The following is a 27,901-nucleotide window of genomic DNA, read 5'->3' as shown; positions in this document are numbered from 1 at the left end:
GCGGGCAGGTTGCATATGTACATTTCTGTGTTTAAAAAAACCCTGCTTCTGCTTCAGGGGAAGCAAAGAGTTTTTCTGGTTGTGCCAGTAATGGCTCTTTCACTTCCCCCATAGCTGCCAGCCTAAATTGTCCCGTCAGTCTTGTCCATCTGGGTACCATCGCATGGAGCTGGTCAAGTGGAACAGCTGGGGGCTGCTGGAGCTGGCACAGCATTTGCTCGCAGATAAGCACCCCCTCACATGCTCACACTTCTCTTTATACGTTTATGTGAAGCCTAATGTAAAAGCCTCCAGGACTTCAGTGTGTTTTAGGGGAGCCTGTGCTGGGAAGCGGTGTTGGGTCACTGGTGGTGTCAATGTTGTATGGAGTGGCTGAGTACGCCACGTGCTGCTGGGAATTGCGTGTTTCCCTCTGATGCCTGTAGACCTTGATAGGAAATCGGTGTGCCTAGGATAAAACCTGTAGTACTGCTAGCAAAAAGAAATCAGTACTGTGTGAAGTGCAAGTGGAAGGTTGTACTTGGGGGGTTGCAATGTGCAGGGTCATAGAATCATAGAAAGATTTGGGTTGGAAGGGACCTTTCAAGGTCATCTAGTCTAACCCCCCTGCCATGGGCAGGGACATCTTCAACCAGATCAGGTTGCTCAGAGCCCCGTCCAACGTGACCTTGAATGTTTCCAGGGATGGGGCATCGACCACCTCTCTGGGCAACCTGGGCCAGTGTTTCACCACCCTCAGCATAAAATATTTCTTCCTTATTTCTAGTCTGAATCTATGCTTCTTTTAGTTGAAAACCAGTAGGTACTGAACGTTTAGTGGCAGCTAGCTTGAATAAGCTGCTATTTCTCATTTTTAGCTTTCTCAGTACATACTTGTTTGAGGTTTTGCTAAATAGTAAACAGTAAAAAATTCTGCTTGACACATGGTTTTGGGTTTTGTTTAGCACTTAAACCCCCTACGTATTTACTTTCGTTCTCTCACATGCATCCACACTTTTTTTTAAGTAACTGTGTTTTTGCTAACTGTTGAAAAAGGGGGTTTCCACATTGAGTTGTAATTCTGATGGGAAGTTTTGTAACTTGACAGTTTGATCTGCCCCATCTCTATGATCACAGTCATATTTTTTTTCGACAAAGTTATTTTCTTCTTAGCTCTTATATCTTCATACTCAATGCTATCTGTATTGTCCTAAAAGAGCACAGCTGTTCTGGAGGTTCCGGTGTGGAGGCTCTCCTGTATTGCAGGAAAATTATAAGATTTTTAATTTCATCTTCCTTTTTTTTTTTTTTTGCTTCCCCATTCACATTGAATAAATGTTGTCATGGGTTTTTTTCTTCCCTTAAGTGTCAAGGTAGCTCATCTTTTCCCTTTGTGAAACCTGAACCACAATTCCTTCTAACACTGTCTTAAGGTCTCATGTCCAGTTCTGGTGCAGGCGAAGCATTGCAGAGTTAATTGTCATGTTCTTTTGAATTCAATAGTATCTCTGGTCTCTTCCAGTAACTCGTCACAACCACCTGAAGGACTTCATGCTGGTGGTGTCCATCGTCATCGGAGTGGGTGGCTGCTGGTTTGCCTACATCCAGAATCGTTATTCAAAGGAGCACATGAAGAAGATGATGAAAGACCTCGAGGGACTTCACAGAGCTGAACAGTCTCTCCATGACCTTCAAGAAAGGTAAGTTTTATGCATCCACCCCGTTGGAGCATTCAACTGTCAAGTCTTTCCTGCAAGGTTATTCTTCATTTAGATTTCAGGAAAGATTTTCTTTTTAGCTGCTGTGCTGCTGTGTACCAGTGTCAGCACCTTCCTGAGTGACCGTAGCAAACCTGCCAGCTGGTCTTAATAGCTCAAATGGGTGCCTGGCTCGTGAATGAATTCAGTTACCAGGCTACACATAAAGATGTGTGTGTGCTCACTTGACCTGCTCTTTGGTAGTGACGTACTAGTTATTTGTACTTGCGGTGTGCCACACAAAGGCCTGGGTGGTAAAAACTCCCTTGTGTTACTACAATCCTGAAACATGGTAACGAAGCCCCTTGAGCAAAGTGACAGCGTCCGGTACCAGCATCTCCTGCTCTGAGGTGGGCTCCAGTGCACACTGACACATAGTCAAGTGTGGCCATACGTACTCCCACACAGTTTTGTTTCCTTTCTGCCCTGTTTTTATGTTGTGTTTTGTCTCTTCAGTTCCTGTTCTGCTCTAAAAGTCATTACTGGTTAAAAAAAATAGTTTCTGAATTTCTGGGAAGACTTGACTCCATTTAGTTTTGCCCCTGTTGGCATGTGAGAGCTTTCCTCCCTACACTCAGAAGTTTGCTGCTTTAAGGACCAAAACGTCTAACTGAGTAAAATGGATGGGAGTGCTCCTTCTGTACTCAACGCTGGTCACTCTTCGTTTTGAGTGTGTTGTCTTATTTCAAATAGGTACTTCCTATTTATTTGCCACATTTAATTATATAGGAGCAGTGAAATGTACAGTGGTTTCTACTCCCAGTCTGACTCATACTGAAAGTACATCAGGATCCCCACCACCCAAAATTACAGTGTAAATCTGTGCTTAGAGGGGAAGAAGAGCCTCTTAAAGGAGTGTGAAGTAATCCAGCACACTTAGTATTTGTCATCAAGGCTGAGCAGGTTGTTCAACTCTGGCTTTTGATGGGAAAAAAACATGCTGAAACAGTGGAAGCAGTCAGAGGAATTATACATTCCCTCTTGAATTTTTTGAGCTATATCTAGAAGTCCCTGCTTCCATGCCTGCACGGTGATACCTAAATCCAGGAGCGTTGCCCGCGAAGAATGAGAAAAATAAATTTTGGAGTATTAAATACAAGTATCAGAACTCTAGGCACTTTGGCAAAGTACTGTAGCCTCAGGGATGTGACCTCTACTCACAGAAATTACTGCAGTGGTTCCAGTAAAACTGCTTATCAGAGAACATGCTGCAAAAGAGGTCCTCTGCAGACACAGGAATCTTCTAGGAAAGAAAAGAGCATTCAGGACTGTTAATGACAAACCAGGGGGCTTTTTGGCAGTAAGATATTTTTTAAGGACAGATTTAGCAAACAACAGAACATGATAGTCTTGAACTGTAACTATTTTTCATTAGCTTTAAGTGTAATTTTGGAGGACAAACCTTAATTTGGCTGCCATATAAGCTGACGGCTATGTTCCCAGCAGCTTCTCTGAAAGCAGAGCCCGGCCCCAGGTATGTGTGGTGGTGTGACAAGCAACCTGTGCAAACACCAGGACCCCGAGGATGTCAATCTGCTGTGGAGACTTTTGCAAACAGCCGAGTCTTTGGAAACTGTACGACATAGCTATGAGACTGCAGCCTGATTTCTTACCTACGTGCTCATGACAGCCTTCAGGGAATTGTCCCACACGTGAGCATTGTTCGAAAGGCTTTCTTCTTCGAGTGCGATCACATCAGTTGGTGTCTATGTGGAGGGCGAACACTTGAGAAAGTACCAAGGTGATGGTGCCAAACTGGGCATGTTCCCCTGGCAGTAATGCGGATACGTGACCTGCTTTTTTTTGGCGTAGAGATAGAATCAAGTACATTTCTCCTCTGCCTACAAGGAACTGGCTCTAATCCACAGCTGGTTTCACAAAGCTTTGTGTAATTTTACATTACAGATTGGACATACCCCAGAGAAAAAGATTATTCTTTTCTACAGCCAGAAGGACACAGGAATTCCTTCTCACCGTCCATCCCCCAAAGCATCAGAGCGTCCAGGGCGGGAGGTCTCTGCTGGGTGTCACCGAAGAGCAGGTCACACCAGAGATCCAAATGCTGGCTGCTGTGAATGTGCTGTGTGGGGAACGACCTTGGGATCTGCTGCTGAGGGCAGAGCCATGTAAACAAGTAGATGTGCCTGGGAGGTTCAACTAATGCTCTAAAGCCAGATAGGAAGAAACACAAAACCATGTATACTAAGCATAGCTTGAGTCTTAACCCAGAGCAGCTTGTGATGTTTCTGCAGGGTGTGCAGCTGGGAGGGCTTGTCCTCTGCAGAGGGCACTGAGGGGGAGCTCAAGAAGTGGGAAGTGAATTCCTGGACTATGTGGGGCCTCTTGGCAGAGGATTGATGTAATTCTCCTCTGAAGTGGGGAATACGCCTTCACTTCTTCATGCTTGAGCCCCAGCAAGGTTCAGCTGTGGTCCTCAGCCACTGTAGAAACGGCAAAAACTACCAACAGCAACAGTTCCCATGGACTTGTTCTGAAGTTCTACTCAGAAACTTCTTTTCGAGAGCTTGAAGTAACCTCCTGTCATGGCTCATTGAAATTCAGTGCTGAACAGACCTCCGGAAGGCATGTGATGCCTTTCCAGTTGCCTACCAACTGCTAGCGCTGTTGTTTGATGAACAACTCTGATAAGCTCTTGAAGAGTTGAGAAGGGAAGATTGATACAAAAAGCCATTTTCTGTTCATCTTTAAAATGAACATCCTTCAACAGTGACACTTTCCAGTTAATTAAATGACCCATTAAGATAAAAAGGTTCATGTCTTAGCACATCCTACTGATGATTGGAGATTGTATGAAGATCTGTGTTGAAGATCTACTGATTGTATTGAAGATCTGCTCCTGAACTGTGAAGCCCCAGATGGACCTTGATTTCTTGCCCTCATTACAGGTGCAGCTCTGAAGGCATTTTGTCATCTTGTGGAGCTCAGTGCACGTGAAACCAGTGTGGCTCAATCGGCTGGGTTTGAACAGGAATGCACAGACAAAATGTGGTTTTGTCTATAACCAACATAAGAAAATACGGGCTCTGCTGTCAGGAAAAAAATGATAGTAAGGGAGAATACAATATTAGAGTGCCTTTGAGAATTATCTTAAGGATAAAATTCCTTCTGTCTTCTGCGTCATAGTATGGGGGTTTTTTTCTCCTTTAAACAGAGATATTTTGGTGGATTGGGATTCTTACAGCCCTAGTATGGAAGAGCTTTAGCACTGATGCACAGGGCAGGGAGCGTGGGTTTATCTAAAAACTTGGAATGTCTTGGCAAGAGTCTCTTTAAATTGGGAAGAAAAACACTTTAGTTTCTCAACAGAGCTGTAAATTGAAAATGAGCCTTTTCCAAGAAGAGAGCCAACATCGTGGCTGATGAGAGTCCAGCATGTCCAATCTGTTTCAAATGGTCCTCTGCATGCCAAGGAGGAGGCTGAGGAAGAGGAGCCCTTGGCTGGGACAGCAAGCAGCTTCGCTCTTGACCCTAAAGGTGGCCATGGGTCCCTGCCGCGAGTCTGCGCGCGGGCTGTGCTCCATCCCCCGTCACCAAAAGCACAACCAAGTGCTGTCCTACGTACGATACAAGGCTGGAAGATGGACACCTCTGCATGTGCTGCAGGGAGCAGCATTTGTAGTGACTGAGGATCAGTTTTTCCCTTTATATTAGTCCCCAGCTGGTCTGGGATGAGCAGGAGCTGCTTGGGGAGCCCAGGAGTGCCCTCCTGAGATGTGTTGTTTGTCATTTACAGCCAAGGTACAGCACACCCAGAGCCAGACCTTGCTGTCCCCTCTCCTCTGTCTCTCTTGCACATCACTCTGTTGGCTTGCTCTCCAGTTTGGATGTTGATCATCTTGAGTGGGAGATTTTATGGCCTTGAAATACTTATTTCTGGCTAAGATGATTCTATTTGGGGTTTTAGGGTGGGGTTTTTTCTTTCCATTTTATGGATAGTTTTACTTGGTCACTGAAAATCGTATCTGCTGTAAGCCACTACTGGTTTTGCTAGTTAAGCTGATGCCTTGCTAACCTCACAAACATTGCTGGTAGCTTCGGTTTAGATCAGCACTTTATCCAAGATCCCACCGATCCATAGAGAAGCTGCATGGGCAGGGCAGGAGGTGCGTGCAGGGAGAAGGAGCTGGTTTGGGTGGGGAGGGAACAGCTTTGCTTCTCGTGGCAGAAAACAGGATTTTCCTCAGTTTGGTCTGGGTTAAAAATAGCGTTGCCTCTGCTGCTCATACAGTATGGGTTTGTCCAACTTTTATTGACTTATCTCGAACTGTGATAACTGAGACTTTTGAAAGAGAAGTTCAAGTTTAAAAGGTGGGACTGTTAGATTGATGCACCTGGTTTCTGACGATGTAAGCCACAACACTTCATTGCACTCAATCCAATAGCTGAAGTACATGTTCTGGAAACTCATCACATCTTGATTTGAAGTTTTCTAAAGATGGATGTACCACATTCCTCAGAAATTTGATCCAGGGTTTAATTGTTGCCACCATTTAAAAAAACCCCAAAAGGTATTTTTCATTTGAATCATTAGGCTGGTTCTTGTAAGAAGCCCTTTAATACTCTTATTTCTTTCATTGGTAGTACTTGTTCAACATGATTTTTCAGAACCTTCATTATGAAGTCAACTGAGTATTTGCCAAATCTTTTTTTTCCCCTTTTACTTGGGAATCACTGTGTCTCTAGAAGCACATGGATTTGGGACTGTATTTAAAAGAGGCACTGCTGGCATTAGAGGTTTTGCCACCCCTTTTCAGGACAGCTCAGTCCTGCGTGGGCCAGGTTCATTCTTGATGCTAATTCAGTTTCACTGAACTTGTGTGAGATTGCGTTTACACTAGTGCAACTCCTCTGAAATGCAAACATTGTAGAAACCCTGAAACATCTGGCTGTGGCTGCGGTGGTGTCTCAGAGGGCTGAGGCTTCCCAGGCTGAATGGGCAAACCTTCCTGAATGGGTACAAGTAATCTGTTATTACTTTTTGTTGCCATATATAATTCCTACTGATTTAATTCTGTCATGTGGAAAAATAATAACTTCCAGGCAAGATTAAGACCTGTCTAAATTTGAAGGTTTTTGCAAGGGGAACACAGAGACATCCCCTTTGGGTGGTCATACCTGCTCAGGCAGATCTTCCTCTTCTTTTTTTTTTTTTAAAGCCAAAGGTCTTCACTTTTGTAAAAACACTGAAAATTCAAATTAATTGGAGGCTTATTAAAGGAAATCTTGATGTGCTATGGAAAATTAAGAAAATACGTACTGAATATTTCAAAATGAAATGAAGTTGAGACTGTGGAATTGACAATTTAATTTCTTCCTGGGCACGGTGAACTTTCTCCTTGACTTTCCAGGTACAGATCTCTGTTGACATCAACATAGAGTAAATAAGAGCAGGGCTGGTCTAGATTGTGGCTGGCCAGCCCTTGCATTGTGAACTCCTTCAGCTGTGTACAGATAGCCCAACACACACAGCATTGGGCTCTCGGTCTCTGTGTGTTGCAGACTGCAGAAAGCTCAGGAGGAGCATCGCTCTGTGGAGGTGGAGAAGGTGCACCTAGAGAAGAAACTGCAAGATGAGATCAGCATTGCCAAGCAGGAGGCACACCGGCTCCGAGAACTGCGGGAGGGCACAGAGAATGAACTGAGCAGGCAGAAATACGCTGAGCAAGAACTGGAGCAGGTAAGGGTTCAGCCAGATGGATGCACTTATGTATGAGACACGCCAGCAAGAACAGTAGGCAGTTCCCCACTCTGCTTCATCCTTCTGAGAAATCCAGTGATGTTCTGCTTATAATGCTCTTCCACCTTTGCTTTTCCACTCCCCTTTGTGGAGGAAAAGATCCAAGTATTTCTTCTGCTACTCCACGTTACACATCCCCCATACATATAACAGTGCTGCTTGTGCGTTGGGTAGCAGGGACCGGGCAGGTGCTGTCTCAAGAGCCATGTGCTGCCACCACACACATCATCCCAGCTTGCCCTGCAGAAGGAGAGATATTGAACTTGACCTGTAGCTGCACCCTCTGATGACTTCTAACTCCCACTCCAAACCATAAGCTCTTTCTTTTTTTCTTTTGTATCTGTTCATGGTTTTAGGAGAATTTATAATGAGTTTGGTTGTTCTTACCATGTTTTCTTGTGGATCAGAGAGGTGTACAAAAGAAATTTCCTTCCAAGGAAATTTAGCACTAGGTTAGAGTCTGTACAGCAAAGTTAGACTTCATATGCAGTTCTCAAAAAGATTAGTTTTAAATTCAGACTAGCAGGAAAATATGTCCCCAACATAGGACATAGGAACGTAGGCCTGGAAAGAATATTGTGTATAATGCTGCTGCTGGCAAAAAAGAAACATGTTTGGTATATTACCAATTTAAACTGAAATTGTGTGAGCCAGAATTGCATGAGCCAAGCGAGTACCATGGATATTCTAAGGCGATCAGCATATCCTCCCAACCTGACTATGTGCAGGTTTTTATGAGGCGATCAGCATATCCTCCCAACCTGACTATGTGCAGGCTTTTATGCCACCATGGAGGATGCGGAAGAAAATGAGGCAAGAATCTAGGGTTTCCACTGACAGGGGGGAAGCAAGTGTCCTGGGCCATCAGGTAACCAGGGAACCATGAGGCAGTGCAGTCTAGGTATGCAAATAGTCAGCAAACAGCAAATTTCCTTCCTGCTTGGAATACCTACTGCCCAGACACCTGCAGGCACCTGTTACCAGCTTTGCTCTCGTGATCCAACATAATTCCTCCTAACTTGTCATCCAGCCTCTCCACAAAGTTACTGAGCTCCGTTTCAAGGCACGCATTGGGACATCCGTACTCACGCACACGGAAATTCGGTCATTTTGTATTGTGGGCCATTAAATAAGGATGTGTAGCCTTCCTGTTGTAACCCCGAGCCCTTGTACCCGACCTGCTCCTGGCTTTTGGAGAAGGCAGGGTCTCATCCATTCCACTTCCCTCTCCACTTTACATTTGTCAAGAAACCCAGAAAGCCAGAGGTGACTTAACCGCTCTGTTGTTTCTTAGAGGCCTTCGGGAGGGATGCACTGACAGGGTGAGTATTGGTTGTACCCACCTGACCCACACTGTGTGATTATAACACGATCACCGTCTCAGTGAGCTGTAGACCACGGACAACATTAACCAGTCACTCCCACTGACCATAAAACTCATTCGATTTTAAGATATTCTTGGGTCCCAGGGAACATTAAAACAAGACCTTTTGCACCAGTTGATTCTTATCACTAAAATGATACTGGAGGGTTTGGAAGCTCCTACTGGAGTCAGGCTTATGAGATGGAGAAGCAGTGTATTTCTGGGATGGGACTCTCCCATACTGGGTTGTTCATACTGATCCTCTCTCCTTGTTAGGTCATCTTCCCCCAGACCATGGACCCAGCTGTGGCTGCAGACCCAGAGGGCATTCCTCACTTTATAAATTGTTGCTCTTTGTGGTCAAAATGGGGTCTTGGAAATCTTCACAGGAGAATGTAGACACACTAAGCGACTCCTATTGATATTGATGCCCCTGCAGAACCAAGAGGGTTTGTGTTTTGGACACTGCTGTATGATGGCTCATCTCAACCACTGGTCCTTGGCTGTTGTTCTGCACCGCTTCCCTTTTCCACCATTCCATAAAAGTGTTGTTCCTGTAAATGTTTTGAGCACTCCTCTACCCCAAATACCTAGTGGCAGATTTCCCATATTCCTAAATCCCAGACGCTTGCGGATCGTGGTCAGAGTTTTGCCTGTGGTGGGAGCAGTGCCCAGTGCCGCTGGTGTCAGAGGGGAAAAAATAGACCTTCCTGGGGTCTGCGATTCTGAATTTGTAACTTTTTGAATGATTTAGGCAATGTTATGCTCAACGAGACTAAATCACACATAAGTGATATAAGTAGTTGACCTCTTCTGTATGGTGCCTCCTGGCTACTTCTAGATGGACTGTGCAAATGTCCTCCTGGATAAAGTATGGATTTTCAAAGTATCTGTGTGTGACCTGCTGCTTTTGGCTCACTAGAAATTACGCCTATGCCAGACTTGGTGAGACGTGACTGAGTTAAATAACACGTTGAGGGAAAAGATCCAAGTTTGAGCAATTTTTTAAAAAAATGCTTATCTTCAGTCCGCTTGCGGCTGTGCTGTGTGGGAAATGGAGAGGCACTGGTACCAGGCAAGGGTGGGTGTAAACGCGGTTGTGGGAAGAGTGTGTTGGGCATTGGGAAGCGTGCATTGGGCATTGGTGCAGAGCCTGAGCAGGTCGCTGGATACTCCCACTGCCTCTGCCTTTCTTAGACCTAAGCCCTAAATAATAGAAAGAGAAAATAGGACAGACATCATCTAGGCATCATCCCAGTGACACGTGCGCAGCCCTGACTGCGTAGCTGGCCGTGCTGTAGCTGGACCTTTCCTCCCAGCTCCAACTCTGTTAGAAGGTCTGCATTGGTGGGCCAGGGCTTTTTGGGGCAGTGAAAGCTCTTGAAGGTGCTTAGGGTTGGCTTTTATTTTAACAGCAAGAAAGTCTGTTGTAGAGTGTATAACCACGTATACTCCTCCTGAGGTTCGAGGTGCTGTGGTTGGAGAGTAGTCCAGTCCAGTCCACGACTGTTGTGCTGTCCCTGGATCGCAGCAGCTCTGAGCTGCAGTGGCCATCCTTTGGTTTCTCTGGTGTGGGACATGTTAACTTCTTGCAGGTCTTGTGTTAGACTTCAGGTTTATTAAAGTCTCTCCCCATCATGTGTAATGGAAGAGAAGTGTTAATTATTGATGGTCTCTAGCACCACATACTTTTATGTAAGGTTTTGGTGTCTTCGACTTGCTTGTCACCCACTTTCTTCTAATTTTGTAATCGTTCCCTTCTCCAGCAAGATAAGTAAGTGTGTGGAGGAGACCAGACCGATGGTGTGTGGAGGAGACTGAGCTGGGGTGGAAGGAGAGTCCCCCAGAAAGCTACAGAAACTGCTGATTCCAGACGTGTTACTTCTTTTCCTGACCAAGCAGCACATGTTTTGTGTCTAAATATTTTTATCATCTTGCTCCAGTGTGAAAGTTGTCTCTTGACAAGCTCCCTCTGTTTGGCTCAGTAGCTGCAGTGAGAAAAAGCGATTGCCTGTGCAGCGTTGTCAGCAATTCTGCCTCAGGAGGATAATCTGTGAGTTTCACAGACCTGCAGGCAGGCAGCGAACTTTGCAGAGATTTCTAGAGGCTATGATAAGCACCCTGAATATCCTTACCTAAAGTCTAATTCTCTTTTAACTAACAACTCGTGCATCATGCTGTCAGCTCTGGAGGGTTTACCTGCAGTTTATGCTGTTATGAGGCAGAAGAGCTGACATGAAGGGGTAGACCAGGTCAGTGATGAACTTACCCTCCCTGAGAGCTGAGGTGCTGAGGCAGGACAGCATGGCGATGGTTGGAAATTTTTGAGGAAGGAGCTCGCCTTTAGGATGAAAGGAAAGCACTGTAGGGTGTTCTGGTCATCCGAGCAGCAGCCTTGCCCTGTCGGGTGGCTTTCCTGCTGCGCTCCTCTCTCTCACTTGCCCTCAGTACCAGGATGCCACCTCTCCTCCTAATGACTTTTACTTCTGTCATGAGTAAGATTAAGTTGTGTGGAGTCTTTTTTTTTTTTTTTTTTTTTCTGGTACCTTAAAAGCACCGGGTTGGCGGCCAGCGGTTGGGATGACCTTGCGGGAGGGCAGGCTCTCCCTGCCGCTGCTGCAACGCCGCGCCGGCCGGTTCTCCCCCAGGTGCGGATGGCACTCAAGAACGCTGAGAAGGAGCTGGAGTCCCACTGCAGCTGGGCTGCGCCCGAGGCCCTGCAGAAGTGGCTCCAGCTGACCCACGAGGTGGAGGTCCAGTACTACAACATCAAGAAACAGAATGCGGAGAAGCAGCTGCTGGTGGCCAAGGAAGGGGTGAGAATTTCAGCATCTTGTCCCGGGTCTTCCCCTCGCAGCCTTGGGAAAAGGTTTGGGGAATGAAACCTGCAGAGTTGGTTTCTCTGCACCTCCTTTATTTGCCTTTTAATGCCTTAAATTGCATTTTTTTAAAGTGCAGCACAAACCTTCATAGAGATGTAGGTAGGGGCTGAAAATGATATTAAGCGATCGCCTCTCAGGGCATGGCAGGCCCTGACCTGGGCATGCCTGTCAGCTGCGTTAGCCTGTCTTCAGTAGGCTGGAGCCCTGGGAAGGTGCAGAGTATGAATTGCTGCCTGTGTGACGGCACTGTGGGTAGTCAGTAAGCAGAAGGTTTTGTACCTATTAAGTATAATCCCTGCTCTAGGTGATTTACATGCACAGGCAACAAAATTTCTAATGTGCATGCAATCTGTAGCGATGAATCATTTCTGTATTCCCAGTTGTTTCAAATTTTCTGTGCCAACCAAAAAGCAATGAGCTGCAGGGAAGCTGTCGTAACATGTATTTGTCTCTCTGGACGTACACAGCAGAGCTGGCAGCATAGAAAAATTTGTCTGCCTTAATATTTTTTTATTCTGAACATTTTAACATTTCAATGGTTTTCCTTTTGCTGTGTCAGTTCTTGTGTCCACATCCTTGGTTTGTCTTTTTTAAGTCTCAAGTTACTGCCACTAGATCTGTGAACCAAAGAGCTGTGTGGCGACTTTAATTTTGAGTATACACTGTGCCACAACGGGAAGGCAAAAAAACAAACCCCAAAACAAAAAACCTCCCCAAACCAACAACCCTAGGGCATTAACAGTGTTTCTCTGATAGTTTACTCATGGGAAAGACAAAACAAGGCTTTATGACTGAGCCATTTGCTGTATGAAGTAGCTGGTTCAGTTCTCTGACTCTTTAGAAATCAGAAGGGCCAAGGAGGAGCATGAAACCCCCAACCTTCTTACTCACTGCTGGCGAATTCCTCACCCACCATGCTAGGAAGAATAACATCCTTCAGTAAAAACCTGATGCACACTATTTACATGTGTGCAAACAGCTGCAGGGACTATTTCTGTCTCAGCCCATCCAGGATGTTCTTGTTCTGGAGGAAGCATAAGGTTGTCTTCTTCCTGTGACCTTTTTCTGTTGATGTTCCAGGCTGAAAAAATCAAAAAGAAGCGAAACACCCTGTTTGGAACATTTCATGTTGCTCACAGCTCATCTCTAGATGATGTTGATCATAAAATCTTAACTGCAAAGTGAGTATCTACTTATTATCTTCCCTTATTTCTGCCTGCCTTTTTCACCCCTCTCATATTACAGGCACAAGCGTACTGTAGCCTGTACAGGTGCTCTTGGTCTCATTTTGCTGAACTTTTGTTCTGTTTACTTTAGTTAGCTGGGATTGGACTTGCTTCTTTTAGTCAGTAACCTTTTAATTTTATCTGTGTGAAACAAGAAATCGCAGTTAACCAGAGCAATTAAAAGTCCTGTCAAAATGAGCAACTGGGGGATCGCAGTATTCTTAAGCAATTATCCCTGGATATTTCAGTTGTTGCTGGTTTTTTTTAATTCCTGTTCTCCTGAAAGTGGAATGAAAGATGTCTCAACTATTAGGATACAAAGCTGAACCACTAGACTCCCTGTTTCAGACAATTTATGGCGTCTTTTTCCTTCACTCCCCACATTTTTCCTTGCTTGAACCTTGCTTCCAGGCAAGCGCTGAGCGAAGTGACGGCTGCGCTGCGGGAGCGCCTGCATCGCTGGCAGCAGATAGAGCTGCTTTGTGGCTTCCAGATCGTCAACAACCCGGGCATCCACACCCTGGCATCAGCCCTTAACATTGACCCCAGCTGGATGGGCACCCCGCGGCCTAACCCCTCACACTTCATCATGACTGATGATGTGGACGATTTGGACGAAGAGATCGTGTCTCCCATGTCCATACAATGTACGTAGTCCGTGTTAGCTGCACGTGGTGAGTCTGCATCTGCCGGGTGCCGCAACATAGGGCGGACCTGGAACAGTAGTTCAAATATGTTAGGAGGAATTAAGGTATCTAAGTTAAAGTTTAAATGACCAAAGACAAATTGTTAGTTGTTAAGGGTCAGGAACGTCCATAAGTGCTAGACCACCACTGCTGGGATTGCTTGGAGTCTGTTAATTCCAGCAGAAGTAGTAATTTGTAGATGTTATTAGTCATCATTTAATCATATGTATGCTGTTGTGTTCAACTCACTGAATTTAAGCATTTACATAAAAAAACCAAAGGCATGGGCTAGACCCACAAAAGTGAGAGAGGAAAACAAAGTACATTTTCCTGATGTCCCCGTAACTAGAACACTTGTTCAGGATACAAAAGGACCTGAAGACACCCCCTCCTCATGCACGGCTTTGGACTTGCACCTCCTACCACTCTGTATGGGGAGGAGCAGTCTGCTGTGGTGATGCTGCCTACCTGTAACGACCTATTAAACATTTCCTGGAGCAAAGACTGAAACCTCAATGCTCCATCTCCTGTGCATGTCTTGTAGTCACCAAGGTGGGTGTTCGCTCCCTCTTTAGTGGTGACTGTTTGTATACAAAGTGCACCGACTCCTGTAGGGAGGAATGAGGCTGCTGGAGAGGGAGGGTGGACGATTCTGCTCTCATGAGCCCAGATCTCTCGGAGGAAGGGACTGAACTTGAGTCACCCTGTGCCTGTTACTCTCTCAATTGCTGAGCTCTTGGATTAAGTGAAGGTTGTCTCCTTCTCCATGAAAGGTTTGTGAATCAGTCCTGACTACTGTTCCCATGTTAAACTGACGCAGATTCGGTCTTGCTTCTCTCAAAAATGCACTTTCCAAATACAGTTTCCTATCTCTAGCTATTGCACAAGAGAATGGGAGAACTGAGGAGCAGTTCTAGACACTCCGCCACAGTGGTCTGGGTGGCCCAGGGAGCAGCACGTGGCTGGAGCACAGCTTTCTGAGCTCCAGCTGGGAGAGGGGAGCCCATGCTGACAGCGTTAGCTGCAGCAGTCTTTTTAGTTATCTCTGATTCGGGTCACTTTCTAGTGAAGACTTCATCAAAAGTCTATTTAACTGGGTAGAAGGTGGGGAAGAGGAACAGAAGAGTGTTAGGGTTGGCAGCGTGTGCTGCAGGAGATGCCCGTACGTGCCATTGCCATCCTTGCCTCGTGGTTTCGGGCTCTGGTTAGATGCTGTGACGGTCTGGAGGTGAGTGCTGAGGTCAGGCTCAGGACGATGAAGGCAGAGCACTGAGGATTTGGGTAGCTTGCAGGATGGTAAGGCAGGAGGAACTGGGTATTTGCATGTTTCCAGGCCTCAGCAAACACGGGGGTTGGAGCTGGCGGTTTATGGGGTTGGGTGTGCATAGGGAAGGTTTAAAGCCTCAAACAGATAATGGTGTCCTACTAGTCTTTGTGATTATCAGTTACCATTAGAAACCAAGCTAGACAGCTCTAATAAAACAGGTGCAAAGATGCAAGTGAGGTATTAATGAGAGAGGGATGTCTGAAGAAAAGCCCTAAGTAACACCTGAAGCACAGTCTCTGGAGGATGTGAGCTGTATGAGGCATGAGCCTTCATCTGAGATTTTAAGCCTCAGCTTCTTTGTGCCTTGCTTGGGACACCTCCAGTGAGAGTCTTGCAGTGAGCACTTGCAGTTCCCGTCAGTCCAGTGATCAGCGGCGAGCCTGCCTGCCTGTGTGCCGCAGCGCTGATCTGCATCCCTGCGGGTGATAACTCCGTGTAGCAAGCGCTGGGCATCCAAGTTCCCAAAGCAAGGGAGCGTTTGCCTTTCCCTAGAGGATTTTTCTTTCTTTGTGTACAAAAACTGCTTCAGGAGAGAAGTGCAGAGATTTTCCTCCCCAGACGTGTTGGGGATGTTGCTGACTGCCCATGATGATTCTCATGGTAAATCGCATTTTTCTCTCTCCCGTTCACACCCGGTTGGCCCATCCCAGACGCAGCCTGGCTTTTCGGGCGCAGGTTCAGTGACCGCTCATCTCTGTCCTCGGAGGATCAGTCCCTCTGGAAATACCCTGGTTTGGTTCTCTTCAATTATATTTTAATTTTTTGTTCTACCCTCTGCCCTTTTTCTGGACTAAAATACATACACAAATTTTCCCACTTTCTGGCACGGAAAACTAATGAATCTACCTCTCTTCACTGAGTCATCAGCATCTTTACTAACCCCAGGGAAGAGTCTGGTGGGATGAAGAAGAATCACAGTTTGCTGTAGTTCTCATGTGCTCTTGGGGTTTGCTTTTTTAAAAAAAATCCAGTTATGAAATCTGGAGGGTTGTTTTTACTTGTTTTTACCCCTGAGGTGGAGATTAAGGATTCAGGCTAGGCCAGGAGGAGGTGATAACGTTCCCTTTCCCATCCCACCTCTTTCTTTGCGCAGGCTTTGCTTGCAGCCCCTCCGCTGCCGGCTGAGGCTGACCCCAATCTTCCCCTTGGGGGCTGCTGCTGGCTGCTGTGCCTTTCTTCCCTCAGTATCCTTAAATAAATTGAGCAATGCCACTTATTATGCTAATCTGTCCCCTGGTGCCCTGATGCTGGGGCTGTGGGGACGGCATGCTCAGCCCCAGAGACGCCGAGCCTCCTGTTTTTGGCTGGAAGTGTTCCCTTCATGGAGCACTGCTGAACGCTGGCCGTTGTGGGATGGAGGAGGACAAGCATGTGCAGCAGCAGGCCAGGCTGTACACTGGTGTTGGTTAGGGCTTGCGTGGTGGTGGTCTTCCTCAGGATGATGAGCAGGTTATTTGGCTAATGTTGATAAAACATGTGCAGTGTCTGGAGTGAGATGGTCTTCGTGGGATGTGAGGGGCTGCTGTGGCTGTGCAAAGCAAGGTCTCAGCCTTTGGTCCGGTGCTTATAGCAGGGTAAATTGTGCAAAAGGAGAACGCAAAGGGGTAAGGTGTCAAGTTGGTAAATGAGGAATGGAATGCCAGGAAAAAAACCCCAACAAACCCCTTGGGGAAGAAAGCATGGCCCAAGAGAAAAAGAAGCCTGTGGCAGAAACCCATAATCCCCCAGTTAATTATTCTGTAGAGCTTGGATCCCTGTTAGCCCTCCAAACTGAGACTCCTAAACTGTATCCCTGCCAGCAGCAGGCAAGTAGGGATCAGCTGTGCTATTCCTGTCTGTGCTGCCTTAGTTAGCAGCAGTTGCTGCTGCAAAGGCACAGCAGGGGAGCTGGAACAGCCTCCAGTTCTGCCCATTAACACTCTCCCCCTCACCTCCTCTGATCAGTTTTCTGCAGTCCCCACTGGAGCAAGGGGTTTTTTTTCCACCTTGACTCCGTGTGACTCGATTTCATGTAATTTCAGCTCTGGAGCTCTTGAGAGAAAAAAAAAAATCTTGAAATAGAAAGTGGATGGTATAAAGAGCTGCAGCAAAAGATTCATAGATGGGCAGTGTAGTAAAGCAAGAAGTAGCAAACCTGAGCGGTGGGACCCTGTGAGAGAAACTGTGATTAACCTTGGGGATGTGGAAACAGCAAAGTTGACTGAATTATTCTTGCTTGTTCCTTCTTCCACTTGAAATATACGTCCCAGCAGTGATGCTTCAGTACCTAAGTTGTTGCTGTCAGTTGAGCTGCAGGAGACTCGTGTTTCCTAGCTGTATGTTTTTATAGCAGTGATTTGCTGGTTCTTCGATTCCCGAAGGAGCTCTCCTTCTACTCCATTTCTTAGCTTTCCTGTCTGTTCACCTTTTTAACCCATTTTTACATTTATTTCTTATGTATATAAGAAATCCTGAACAATCCTGAACACCTTATCTCCTGCAAAAGAAGGAACATCTTGTATGGAAATTACAGCTAGTGGGTTAAATACAACCAGTCGGGTTGTCTGCAGGATGGCGATGCAGCTGAGTGGATCCTTAGTTTTCCATGTGTAATGCTCTGCCTGATGGAGATGAGCGTGCAGAAATCTCCGTGTAGATGAAGGTGCCTCCCTCTGCCTTTCTAATGGTGACCCCCTGGCTCCGGCTCAGTGTGTAGGTGTGGTACAGAGGTAGCGTAGGCTTGGTGCAGAGAGAACTGGCCGACCTCTCTGGCCTCTGTTACCTGACAGGAAAGACTACATGGCCAGAAAGATCATTATGATCTTTAAAAGCTGTTAATTAGCTGGTGACAGTGCACTGAAGGAGGCAGTCCAATTTGTTTCTCTGAACCAAGATGAATTTGCAATTACAGAAAAATATTTTTCAAATTGAGTGTCTCTTTGATCAGTGAGCTAATTATCAAACAGACTGGAAACAGATGATACCACTTTTGGACCAGAGCTATAATTTCAGGCGTGGACTGATGACGAAAGCCTGTGCCTACCCAATTAATATCATAGTTACTATACATCCGTCACGTGTCCCGGCTGTTCTGCCCTGCAGAAGGGTACACGGTTGGGAGGTTTCTGCATCTTCATAGAAGCCTTCCTGTGCCTGAACACAAAGTGCAGCTGTACTTCGCAACCCTGCTTTCTGTCCTGCATTCCTGCGCCTTGCTCCAGGAGTTGCACTGGCACAACGATGCTGGAAGCAGGAGCAGAGCCGAGCTCCGGGAATGGAGCTCACCTCGCTGGCTTTAGGTGCCTACATTTGAACTGATCACCGGAGGCTCCTTTTTTTAGGCTGTGTAGGGAAATAGAAGTACCAGGGCATGAAGCATCTGAGCGATTTGGATGTCTGCGTTAGGATGAAATGAATCATGCCCTGAAAGTACTGACTTGTTCACGTTTACTATAAAGGGAGCCTGGGTGGTAGCTCTGATGTAAAGTTGGGTAGGATGAATCATGCAGCCAGTTTCTGCTTCAAGCAAGATGATCAGATAAGGTGTTCAGAAAGCACCTATATCAGGAATGGCAAACAGAGTTTTTCATGGGCTGGGCATTAATCTAGCATGTTAAGCAGTAGCGCCAGCTTAATGCTCATCTGCATTAAACCAGGGTAACTTATAGCACAAGGTGGGATGGCTGCAGTGGTCTGAGCAAGTGTCCCGGTGACAGAAAGCATGGTGCTGCGGTGCGTAGCCCTGGCCGTGGGTGGCAGTTTTATTGCGTTGCCTCCTCGCTGATTTGATGTGCTGCCTTCAGCATTCTCCCCTTTCTCTCATTACAGCTCCTGCCTTGCCCAGCACAGTTCGCCAGCGCCTGGTGGACCCACAGCACGCCCACGGATCTCAGAGGTTGGTAGAGAGTTATGTGCAAGGCCAGAATGAGTCGGGCCAACCTGCCCATTACTGGGCAGGCAGAGTCTCTCTCCGTCGAATGCACAGCCTCTCCTCTGGACAGTCTTTCAGTTCCGACCTTCCCGGCACCAGCCCATCATCTGCTGCCACCACCACCTCTTCCACCTCTTGCTCCTCATCCACCACCACTGCATCTGCTCCTGCTTGCCATGTCCACCCTATCTATTACCATCACACCACCTCCTCTTATTTCCTTCAGATGGACTCCATCCCTGATCTGCCCCCTCCTGATGTCACCTCTGGAGTTCGCTGTCGCACTGAAAGCTTTGGGTATATTGCTGTTTCTTTTCTAGCTCCCTCTTGCCTGCTGTGTCTCAGAGCTGATGCTTGCTCGGGTGCTCTTTCTCCTAGATTCCTTCCACCCTTTCCTTTTGGGCCTTTATTTCATGATTTATCCACGTTTGTTTCTTCAACCGCTCTCCCGTGCCAGTGGACCCTCTAAGGAGTGCTCCATGGTCCATTCCCATATCTGCGAACTCAGCAGGTGCATAAACCATGGAGGTGCTGTTGTTTAACTGTAGCTAAGCAAATGAGAATTCCTCGGCACTCGGTTATCGCTAAATAAGTCAGTCTTTCACTTGGGTAATGCACCTGTGAGAACAAAGGTAACACAACTAATCAAACAAACACTGACCTTATTTGAAGCCTTGACTTATTTGGGGTCTTCACAAGCGAATTGCAAAGGAAACACGATGGGTAGATACTGTGAGATAGTAGTTGGTGCTGCCGAAGGGTTTGAAATTCATGCTGTTTTTAAGAGATGGAAAAAAGCAGGATTTAGGAATTCCATGTTTCAGAGCGTCTCTCGACCTCTGTTTTGGTAGGCGGTGAAGCATGGTTGTGTTTTGGCTAAGGAATGTCTGAATAATGAGGAGGGAGTTGGTGCTTCTTATGCTGGATCACTGGCTTTAACTTGGTCCCTTTTAGTAGTAACAGCTGGCGAGCAACGGTTCTTTGGAGACCTACGTACGATAGGATCCAAGGGGCTAGTTGTCATCCACACCCCTAAATCCCTGACCTCTGCTGATTCACCCTGCTGGTGTTAGAAAGGCGAAGGACTGGGTGGGCCATAGGTGTGGGAATCCTGTCTGCTCTAACTGGGGTGCTGCAAGGGGGCCTCCGGCAACTGTCCCGATTTCAGAAATGTTCTGTAGCCCAAGCAGAGGATCGCGTTCCTTGGGTGGCCTGGGGTGGCTTTCTTGCAAACAAGGTCCACAGGCAGCAGTCATTGGAGGTCCTCGCCCCACGTGGGTCATGGATGGACCCAGCTCCGGAGTGCGGTTTGAGACTGCGTCCATTCAGATGCTTCATTTAAACCCTCGGCTAAGGGGTGAGTGGCAAGTCTGGTTTGCGTGGTCTCTGGTTCAGGGACATCGCAGGCACTTGGTGTGAAGGTGTCGGCGCTGAAGCAGATGGTGGAAGGGCTGTGATGGGCCATCAGGGGAGTCCTGTCCTCCTGCCCTGCCGGGGAGCTGCCTCTGACCGTGGCCAAGTCATTACATCTCTCTGTTCTGCGCTTTCTCCTTGGTAAAATTAAAAATAGTCTCCTTATCCACAGCATTAGGGAACAGACTTCTGGGAAAAGGCTGGAAGTCTCTCAGTGAGGAAGTCGATGGGGACGATGTCCTTTCAGGTTTATTTATCCAGGCAGGACAACATTCCAAGTCACCACATCTTCATCTGTCCCGGCACGTTGTACCATTATTCCTTTATCTGTAGGTACCTCTGCCCTTAGGCGTAGGTTCTCTCCTGACATCATTTACACAGTCTCTGTTTTGGATGTCTCACTCCCTTGCTAACTTGTGTGTCTCAAAGCCGGGCTGCCTGCGGGCTGCCCGCTGGACCAGAGCATCCCTGAGCCCAGGCTGCAAGAAGCAGCACGTGTAAAGCCCCGAGCAGCCCCAGGCAGATTATGGATTCTGGAGTATTGGGGCGGGGGGAAATTACTGCACCTGCTCCACAATGGACAATTAAAGAGCAACATCTTGGTTAATTTAGTAATGTTTGTTTTGGGATTACGAGAAGCAGCATGATTAAAATTTAGATTAATTACTGCCAATTTGAGTTCAGTTGCAGCTGTCCCAGTTTGACTGATAAAAGCTGGGAATGCTTCTGGTAACATCGCACAGTCCCTGTTTACCATCGACCTTCCTGTCTCTGTAGAAAGGAGGGCTTGTCCTGGGAGCTTGAAGGCTGATGTACTGTTTCAAAAATAGCTGTATAAACATGATTTTTTTTTTTTTTTCAGCTGAGGCCTGTGGTACACTTAATTGCTGACCAGGTTGAAGTCTCAAACCTGTAGACTCCCCTGAGAGTGGCAGAGGGAAATGTAGTGTGACTTTGGGATCCCCATTAGAAAAGACAATGATGCTGAGAGGTCATTAGGAGAGAATAACTGGGGTCTTCTCCTTATTCCCCATGGGCACTTAGTAGTTTGTCAGAACATAATTGGCCACCGTTCAGTGGAAGATAGGACTGTTTTCTCCCTGTTCCCATAGCGAAAACCACCTGTTGATGCAGGATAATTGATTTAGCAATGGAGTTTTGCAGAGTAAGAACTTCTCATGTAAGATTTGCTTCAGCTACACAATAGCAGACGACTCCAAAATCCATGCTTATTCATTTTCTGTTCACTGCAGAAAACAGAAATGAAGAATTGGGTGCCCAAATGTGTTCTTGCTTTGTTGCTTTTAATTTTTTGTCAAACTGCATCGTTAGCAGATGCTGCTTAGATGCATCTCTTTAAAAATATTGCCACGAAGGCACGCCACAGCACAAGCCAATGTATTGCTCTTTCTCTTTTATATAACCAGTCTTGGAGGCCTTTACTTACATCCCTCGAGCTCCACAGCCTCCCAAAGAGGCAAGCAGAACAGATGGGGAAGCTGAGGCTGAGAAAGGCCTTCCAGGGAGTCATTGCCAAGGATGAAAACGGAACCCAAAAAATTCCTGGCTCCTGGCTCCCTTGGTAGGAGGAGAGTGCTACCTTGAGTACTTTGGGCTGCTGGATTGCTTTAGCCTCTCATATCCAGCAGATGCCAATGTTGGCGAGACCTCGCAAGAGAAATCATCTCAAACGAGCCGTTCCCCCAGAGAAAAGCTCGGGGATCTCTTTTCTCCCTGCAAGATGTATACGGTGCTAAAGTCTGCTGGGGGTTAACCTGGTAGGGACCTTCTCTCCAGGCAAGGCCAGCGCGTGGCCGGTGAATTGCTTTCATGAACTCCTCACTGTTTGCTTCTCTTTTGCAATTGGCTTCAGAGGATCCGGTGCAAATAAGGTCAGAGCTGTTCTGATTTTGAAGGCTGATGTGTGTTTTTTAATGTTAATGAAGTGGACTGGGTGTCCCTTGGGGGGGGAGAGGGGTTGGAGGGTGCTGTGTGCACAGAGGTTGCTGCTGCCAGTGCCTGCTTCAAGTGGTACCCGTGGATAAACCTGATGGAGATGGGAGTGTAGGACCAAATCCCCATGCTGGTGGCCCTTTTCCAATGGGGAAGGGAGGTGGCAGCCAAAGCAAAAGGAGAGTGTCAGTAATCCAGTGAAAAGAGTAATTCACAGCTCTTACAGAATGGAAGGGAAGAAATTACTGTTGGATTTGCATTGTAGAGGCTGTTACTAAGCCTCTGACTGTGCCACGTGGAGCACAGCAGAATAACTAAGCTGTACAGAAAATTTCATTTTGCCTTAGGGGAAGCCTTTGCTGCCCTGGTGCCACATGCTAGCTAGGTATATAATGTATAGCCTTGCAGTTATGGGTGCTCTCAGTAAAGGGTAGGGAGTGGTAGAGGCAGCAAGGTCTGTATGAGGCTGGTAGACCAAGCCCTGCTTTAGTGTCAGACGCCCTTGAGCCACTCCTAAGCTTTCCTACAGCCCATGTCCTGGATTGTGCAGACAGCAGGAGCCCACCAGGAGAAATCATTCAGTGGGCTGCAAAGTTGAGGAAAAATAAATATTTATTTTGTATCATCCTCCTGCCCTCTCCCCTCTTTCTCCACCACTACCAGTCTTTCTTTACTCCATGCTTTGCGCTCTGCTTCTTTTGTTTGCAAAGTCAGTCCATTCCCATTTGCTCACCCTCTCTCATTCATGGCGGTCGTTGTGGATTCTTGGGAGTGGCACGGTAGGAAGCGCAGGTGAAAGCAGATAAAACAGCAGCAGCGCGCGCATCCTGCCTTCACATAGGTGAATGCCATCGGCTTCGGTATTCATAGATTGTAAGTGTGCCCAGCTACACTGAAAAGAAAGAAGTGAACACTGTGGCAGTGCGGCTGGGATTGAGGAACATGCTGTCTTAAATGAGGCTCCCAGGTATTTTCATGTTCACTTGGTGGTCTGAGGTTTTCAGGAGGGATGAGTGTTCAGTATTTCCTGCTGCACCGCAGAAGCGCTTTCTCTGAAGGCACCTTCCCCTGCTTCCATCAAGGCTGGCTGTGTCCCAGGCCAGTGTTTTCTCTTGAAAATGTGCCATATCAATTCAAGAGCATAAGCCTCATGAAAATTAGCAGGATATAGGCCCGCCCTTCTTGGCTGAGCCTTGCCCGAGATGACCGGCAATATCCTGGCAATGGTCTTTCCTCCCCTCTTATCCTGGCACTGGGCTCAGGAGCATCCCCTCCTCCTTGGTTTCTCTGGCAAAGCCGGCGTGCATGCCAGGGAGTCGTGTCCCCGTGGACACACACCTCCCCTGTCGCACACTTACTTGTGGGAACCACCAGAAAGGATCGTTTGGGGCTGTAGAAAGTCCCAGCAAAAGTTTCCAGCTGCTGGTGTTTAGTTCTAAAAATCAGTCCGTGCCCGTGGGGATGCAGGAGGTCCATCTCGGCATATGCCCGAATGTCCTGGTCCAAAGGCTGTCGGGAGAGTTAATGGCCCAGCCAGCCCCTTGGGTCGTCCCTGGCGTGGTGAGTGTTCTGCTGTGTGCCAGCACATCGTGCCCGCGTCTCGGCTGCCGTGGGCTGAACTGCAGCTTCGCAGAGCAGCGTGGGGGCTGCTGCTGCTGGGGGTCTTCTCCGCTGCCCACCGCTGATGTGCCACTTGGTGTGCTGTTGTCAGCAGTCACAGTGTCTTGCCTCTACCCTTTGGGAATATATTCCTGAGTTACAGCTGGATAGATTATGAATAAAATGGGTTAGCTCAGGACCATTGGGATATGTGAAAAGTGTGTGCTCGTAGGCTGTTTTGCCCTATCAGCTCCTTCAGTCCCCCTCTGGACAGCAAGCCGGCGAGCCCAGGGAGAAAAAATTGTGGTCCAACAAGGTTGGACCAAGGTAGCACCCAGCGTGGTGCCAGCCATCTGCGCCGGGGCAGAGCATCCCCAGGGAACAGCGGCGACAGCCATGCCTGCAATGGGGAGCTGGACCCCCGCAAACTGACCACCAACCCCTTGATGCCCAGGGACCCTTAGCTGCGGTGAGAGCGGTCCCAGGAGGAGATGTGACAGCCATACTGCACACTGGCATCGGCCAGAGGCAGCGTTTCGCCTCCATCTCCCCAGGGCTCAGGACCAGCTGTCCGAGGATCAGGTTCCCAGCGTCTGCGCTTGGGGGAAGAAAATCCTCCTGGACCGGAGGATGTTTCTCCATCTGCTGTCGTCATTTTCTCCATACGCTGCCGTAGCCACGGGATTTCTTTTGTCTCCTCTGGATTTAAAACTGTGCAGGACCCTGTGAGAGAGGGGGTGAGGTGTGCTGGATGGCCTCCGAGCTAACGGGCATTTGCAGATCTCAGCAGGGAGGAAACTCACCTTCTTCACAAATAAGGTGCTTTTTAAGTCACCTCAGTTAAAAAAAATATTTTTTGCTGTATTTGGTATTACCTCAGGTTTTTTTTTTTTAAAGGATTTCTTTTCACTGACCCCCACTCAGATACCTTTGTGATTATGGCATCCAGTGGAAGGGTTGGGGTGATTTTTACCGGAAAAGAATATTCCTCGGTGGAGCTACAACGTTGAATTTCAAGCGAGCAGGCGTTACTGTCTAAACCTGCCTTCACTGGCCAGGGCGCGCTGCATCTGCACGATGCTCAGCCACTTCGTCGGGTGAACTTGAGCAGCAGGTGCTCAGCTCTTGCACCGTATTCCTTAGGGAGGTGGTCCTTGGGGAAGCAGTGGTCCAACCGTGCCATAGCGGCACACCAGCCTGACGGGATCAGCCAGAATGAGTCCGGAGCGGGTGCTGCGGACCTGCCTGCGCTGCCTGGAGGTGGTCCTGCCTGCTCATAGTCCTGCCTCAGGTCAGCATCGTTTCCAGGCCAAGGGTATTGCCCGGCTGCCTTCCCGTGCTGCCTCACCGGTGTGCCTGTACGGCAGTGGCTGAGCAGGGAGTCTGGATGGAGCCTTTTCCCCTGAACTGAACTCTGCAGTGAGCGGTGAGCAGCAGGTGCGTGGGCAGCAGGATGGGCAGCCCACGGGCAGCTCAGAAGATGCAGCTTCTGCAGCAGCATCGCTCCCTCTCCTCGGTGTGCTGGGACCGAGCGCCAGCTGGGAGGACACACCGGCCGCTGCCTTCCCTTGCTCGGCATTGGTCTGCAGGGCTGGTGCCAAACCAGGCGGCCAAAGTCTGCTTTGTTTTCGTGGAAAGGGGACACTTTCCAGGTATTCGTGGAGGAAATAAACCTCTGAAAGCATGTGTTCAGCACTGGTTCACCCTTGCAGCATCTCTCTTGACAGCAGCTCAGCACCTGCATGCAATGGCTTCTGCCACCCTTTCTTGAGAGAGGTGACACAACGAGTGGCCTGGCAGAAATTCCCCAGCAGAAATTCCCCCTTTGCAGGTGTGTTAAGCACCGACGTGCGCAAGAAATGTTCAGGAAGAGCCTGAGACTCCTAACTTTCTTAAAGGAAAGGAGTTGAGTTGTGATTACAGTTACATCTTTCTTCTGCATTTACTAGCAGCAGCCTGAGGTCTCGAGCCCCCCAGGTTGTGTGGGTGCCATCGGTGTCCACCTTTCAGAAGACGGCTCTGAAATACTCTCATGTTCAGCCCCATCAAGTTTTTTTATTGATGCTGCTGTTCCCGAAGCTGACTGCCCCAGTTATCCCAGTGAAAGCTGTGGGCCATGAGCTGTGACGGTGACCTTCTGCAGAGCCGCAGTATCTGCTGGTGGCGTTGGGGAATCGGGAGCTCCCGTGGCTCCATACGGTGTGTTTCATCGCAGTTGTCTCCCTTGGATGGCCTCCAAGATGCTCACTCAGAATAGCTGGGGATTTCACACCATCCAAATTGTTCAGTTCCTGTTCTCCCCTGCCTGCTGCTAACCTTGAGGATGCAGCTCTCCATCGTTCGGATGTCAGATGGGCTCAGTTGTGCGTGTGCGAAAGGCAAGGACTATTCCAGCAATGCCTGGGGCTATTTTCTTCTTGTTAAAATAAGAGATGAGACAGTCTCCACAGCTGGGCTCTCACAGTGGATCTTGGGCTGCATCCTAACCATCCACGAGGTTTTTTAATGCCCCTTTCCTCCATATATTCCTATGGAGCTGTTAAACGAGGGCCCAAGTTTATTCAGTGGGTTTTGTTTAAAAAATACCCTTGTTATCATTATGAAGGGCAATGATCTGAGGAGAATCTTTCCTGCCTTTTATAAGCACCTTGTGCTAGTGCCGTTGTACTGGGTGACTTTGTGCTCTGTTGCTGCAGCCACTTTTCCTGAGCATCCACCCAACACCACCTGGAAGTCTCCTTATATACCAGCTTGGTAGTGAGGGCATCTTCTCTTGTCTTGCCTCTCTCTTTTGCTGCCTCCAAACTCCGATGTTATTTATGCTGGTATCGTAAAAGAGGAACTAGGCGCTCTTCACACACTGTGCCGGGCGGGTTTGGTGCTGAGCGTGGCAGGGCTAAGCAGGGCACAGTGACCCACGTCCTGGGGCTCAGCTGCGTGGGGGGGGTCTGCGCCGGGAGCGGAGAGCAGGGGGGTGGCAGGGGCCGAGGAACTGTTGAGCACCTCCTGTCTCTTCTCACAGCCTTTCGCTTCTCCTCCTCTTTGCTCCTTTTCTCTCCATTCGCCTTTCCCATCCTGTACTACTTGCCTCCAGCTGGTGCAGACCGTGCGTGAACCCCCCTCGCAGCCCCCGTCCCCTGCCTGTGCCTGCCCTCCCAGGCAGGAGGGATGGCCGTGCGGCATCCGAGTCCTGAGGCCAGCGTTAAAGTAGGTGGTAGCGAGAGCAGTGTAGCTCTTTGTCCAGCTGCACGGGCACGCTAGCAGGTTTCGGCAGGAACCGTGGGGATGTCGGGTACAGCAGCGTTGCACCCACCTGGGTGATCCCGGCTGGAAGTCGTAAGCTGTGACTTTCCATTTCTCCCCTCCTCCTACCTCCCACTCTCCGCTTCAGAAAGGATCTGGGAGCTCCTCGGGCTGGCGCAGCAACGCTCTAATGCCATTTGCAGTCACAAGTAGGCACCAGGCTGGGGGCACAAACCGCTGTGCAGCAGAGGGTCTGCAGGCAGCGACCACAGGCAGCTGCGTGTCAGGAGCACGCGCTCGGGCATGGCTTCGCGCGGGAAAGCCGAACCTCTAATTCCTCCCTCCGGGATTAGAGGTTTGCACCAGCTGTCCCAGGAAAAGGGGGAAACGGTTGGTCTGGTGCTTTCTGTCCGGGGGCTGCGGTCAGGCTGCAGCCTCACGGCTCGGAGGGGCGAAGCGGGCGTGCGCACACACAGATGCGAGCTGAGCAAGCGCAGAGGAACCCTCTGATGAAGTTGCCCCCAGTCCTGCAGCTGGAAGGGCATCGGCTCTCGCAGCTGCACCAGTTCTCTGGGGGTCAGGGCGAGCTCTGCAATGCTGTGAGCTCCCTGGCCCAGCTCCCGCTGGGATCCATGGGAAAGAAGTGGGCTGGCAGGGTTGTTTTTCAGGGAGCGGGAGGGAGCTGCCGGCTCTGAGCAGAGCCCAGCGGCGGCCGGCCAGCCCTGCTGTGCCTGGCGGAGGGCCCCTGACGGCCACCGGAGCCGCGGCCGGTGCCTCTGGACCCACGAGCTCGGGGCTGAGTGCT

General features: G+C 48.4%; 1 protein-coding gene across 11 annotated transcripts in view; it reads left to right on the top strand.

The window, feature by feature from the left end:
* The window catches only part of STIM1 (stromal interaction molecule 1), a 102,341-nt gene that overhangs the window by 72,528 nt on the left and 1,912 nt on the right, over window positions 1-27,901 (top strand). For 2 of the 11 annotated variants that reach the window (XM_052812521.1, XM_052812522.1), the window contains 7 exons: window positions 1,502-1,679; window positions 7,257-7,434; window positions 11,506-11,673; window positions 12,820-12,920; window positions 13,377-13,612; window positions 15,629-15,709; window positions 18,786-19,185. In XM_052812521.1, the coding sequence (XP_052668481.1) occupies window positions 1,502-1,679; window positions 7,257-7,434; window positions 11,506-11,673; window positions 12,820-12,920; window positions 13,377-13,612; window positions 15,629-15,709; window positions 18,786-19,185 (1,342 nt within the window). Of the gene's footprint in view, window positions 1-1,501; window positions 1,680-7,256; window positions 7,435-8,788; window positions 9,747-11,505; window positions 11,674-12,819; window positions 12,921-13,376; window positions 13,613-15,628; window positions 15,710-18,785; window positions 19,186-22,174; window positions 22,194-27,901 lie in introns of those variants that run through there. The other 9 variants (XM_052812525.1, XM_052812526.1, XM_052812527.1 and 6 more) reach the window with 8 other exon arrangements.

This window comes from Harpia harpyja, chromosome 17, assembly GCF_026419915.1.
Source record: "Harpia harpyja isolate bHarHar1 chromosome 17, bHarHar1 primary haplotype, whole genome shotgun sequence".
Classification (NCBI taxonomy): Eukaryota; Metazoa; Chordata; class Aves; order Accipitriformes; family Accipitridae; genus Harpia; species Harpia harpyja.
This window is presented reverse-complemented; position numbering and strand designations above follow the sequence as displayed.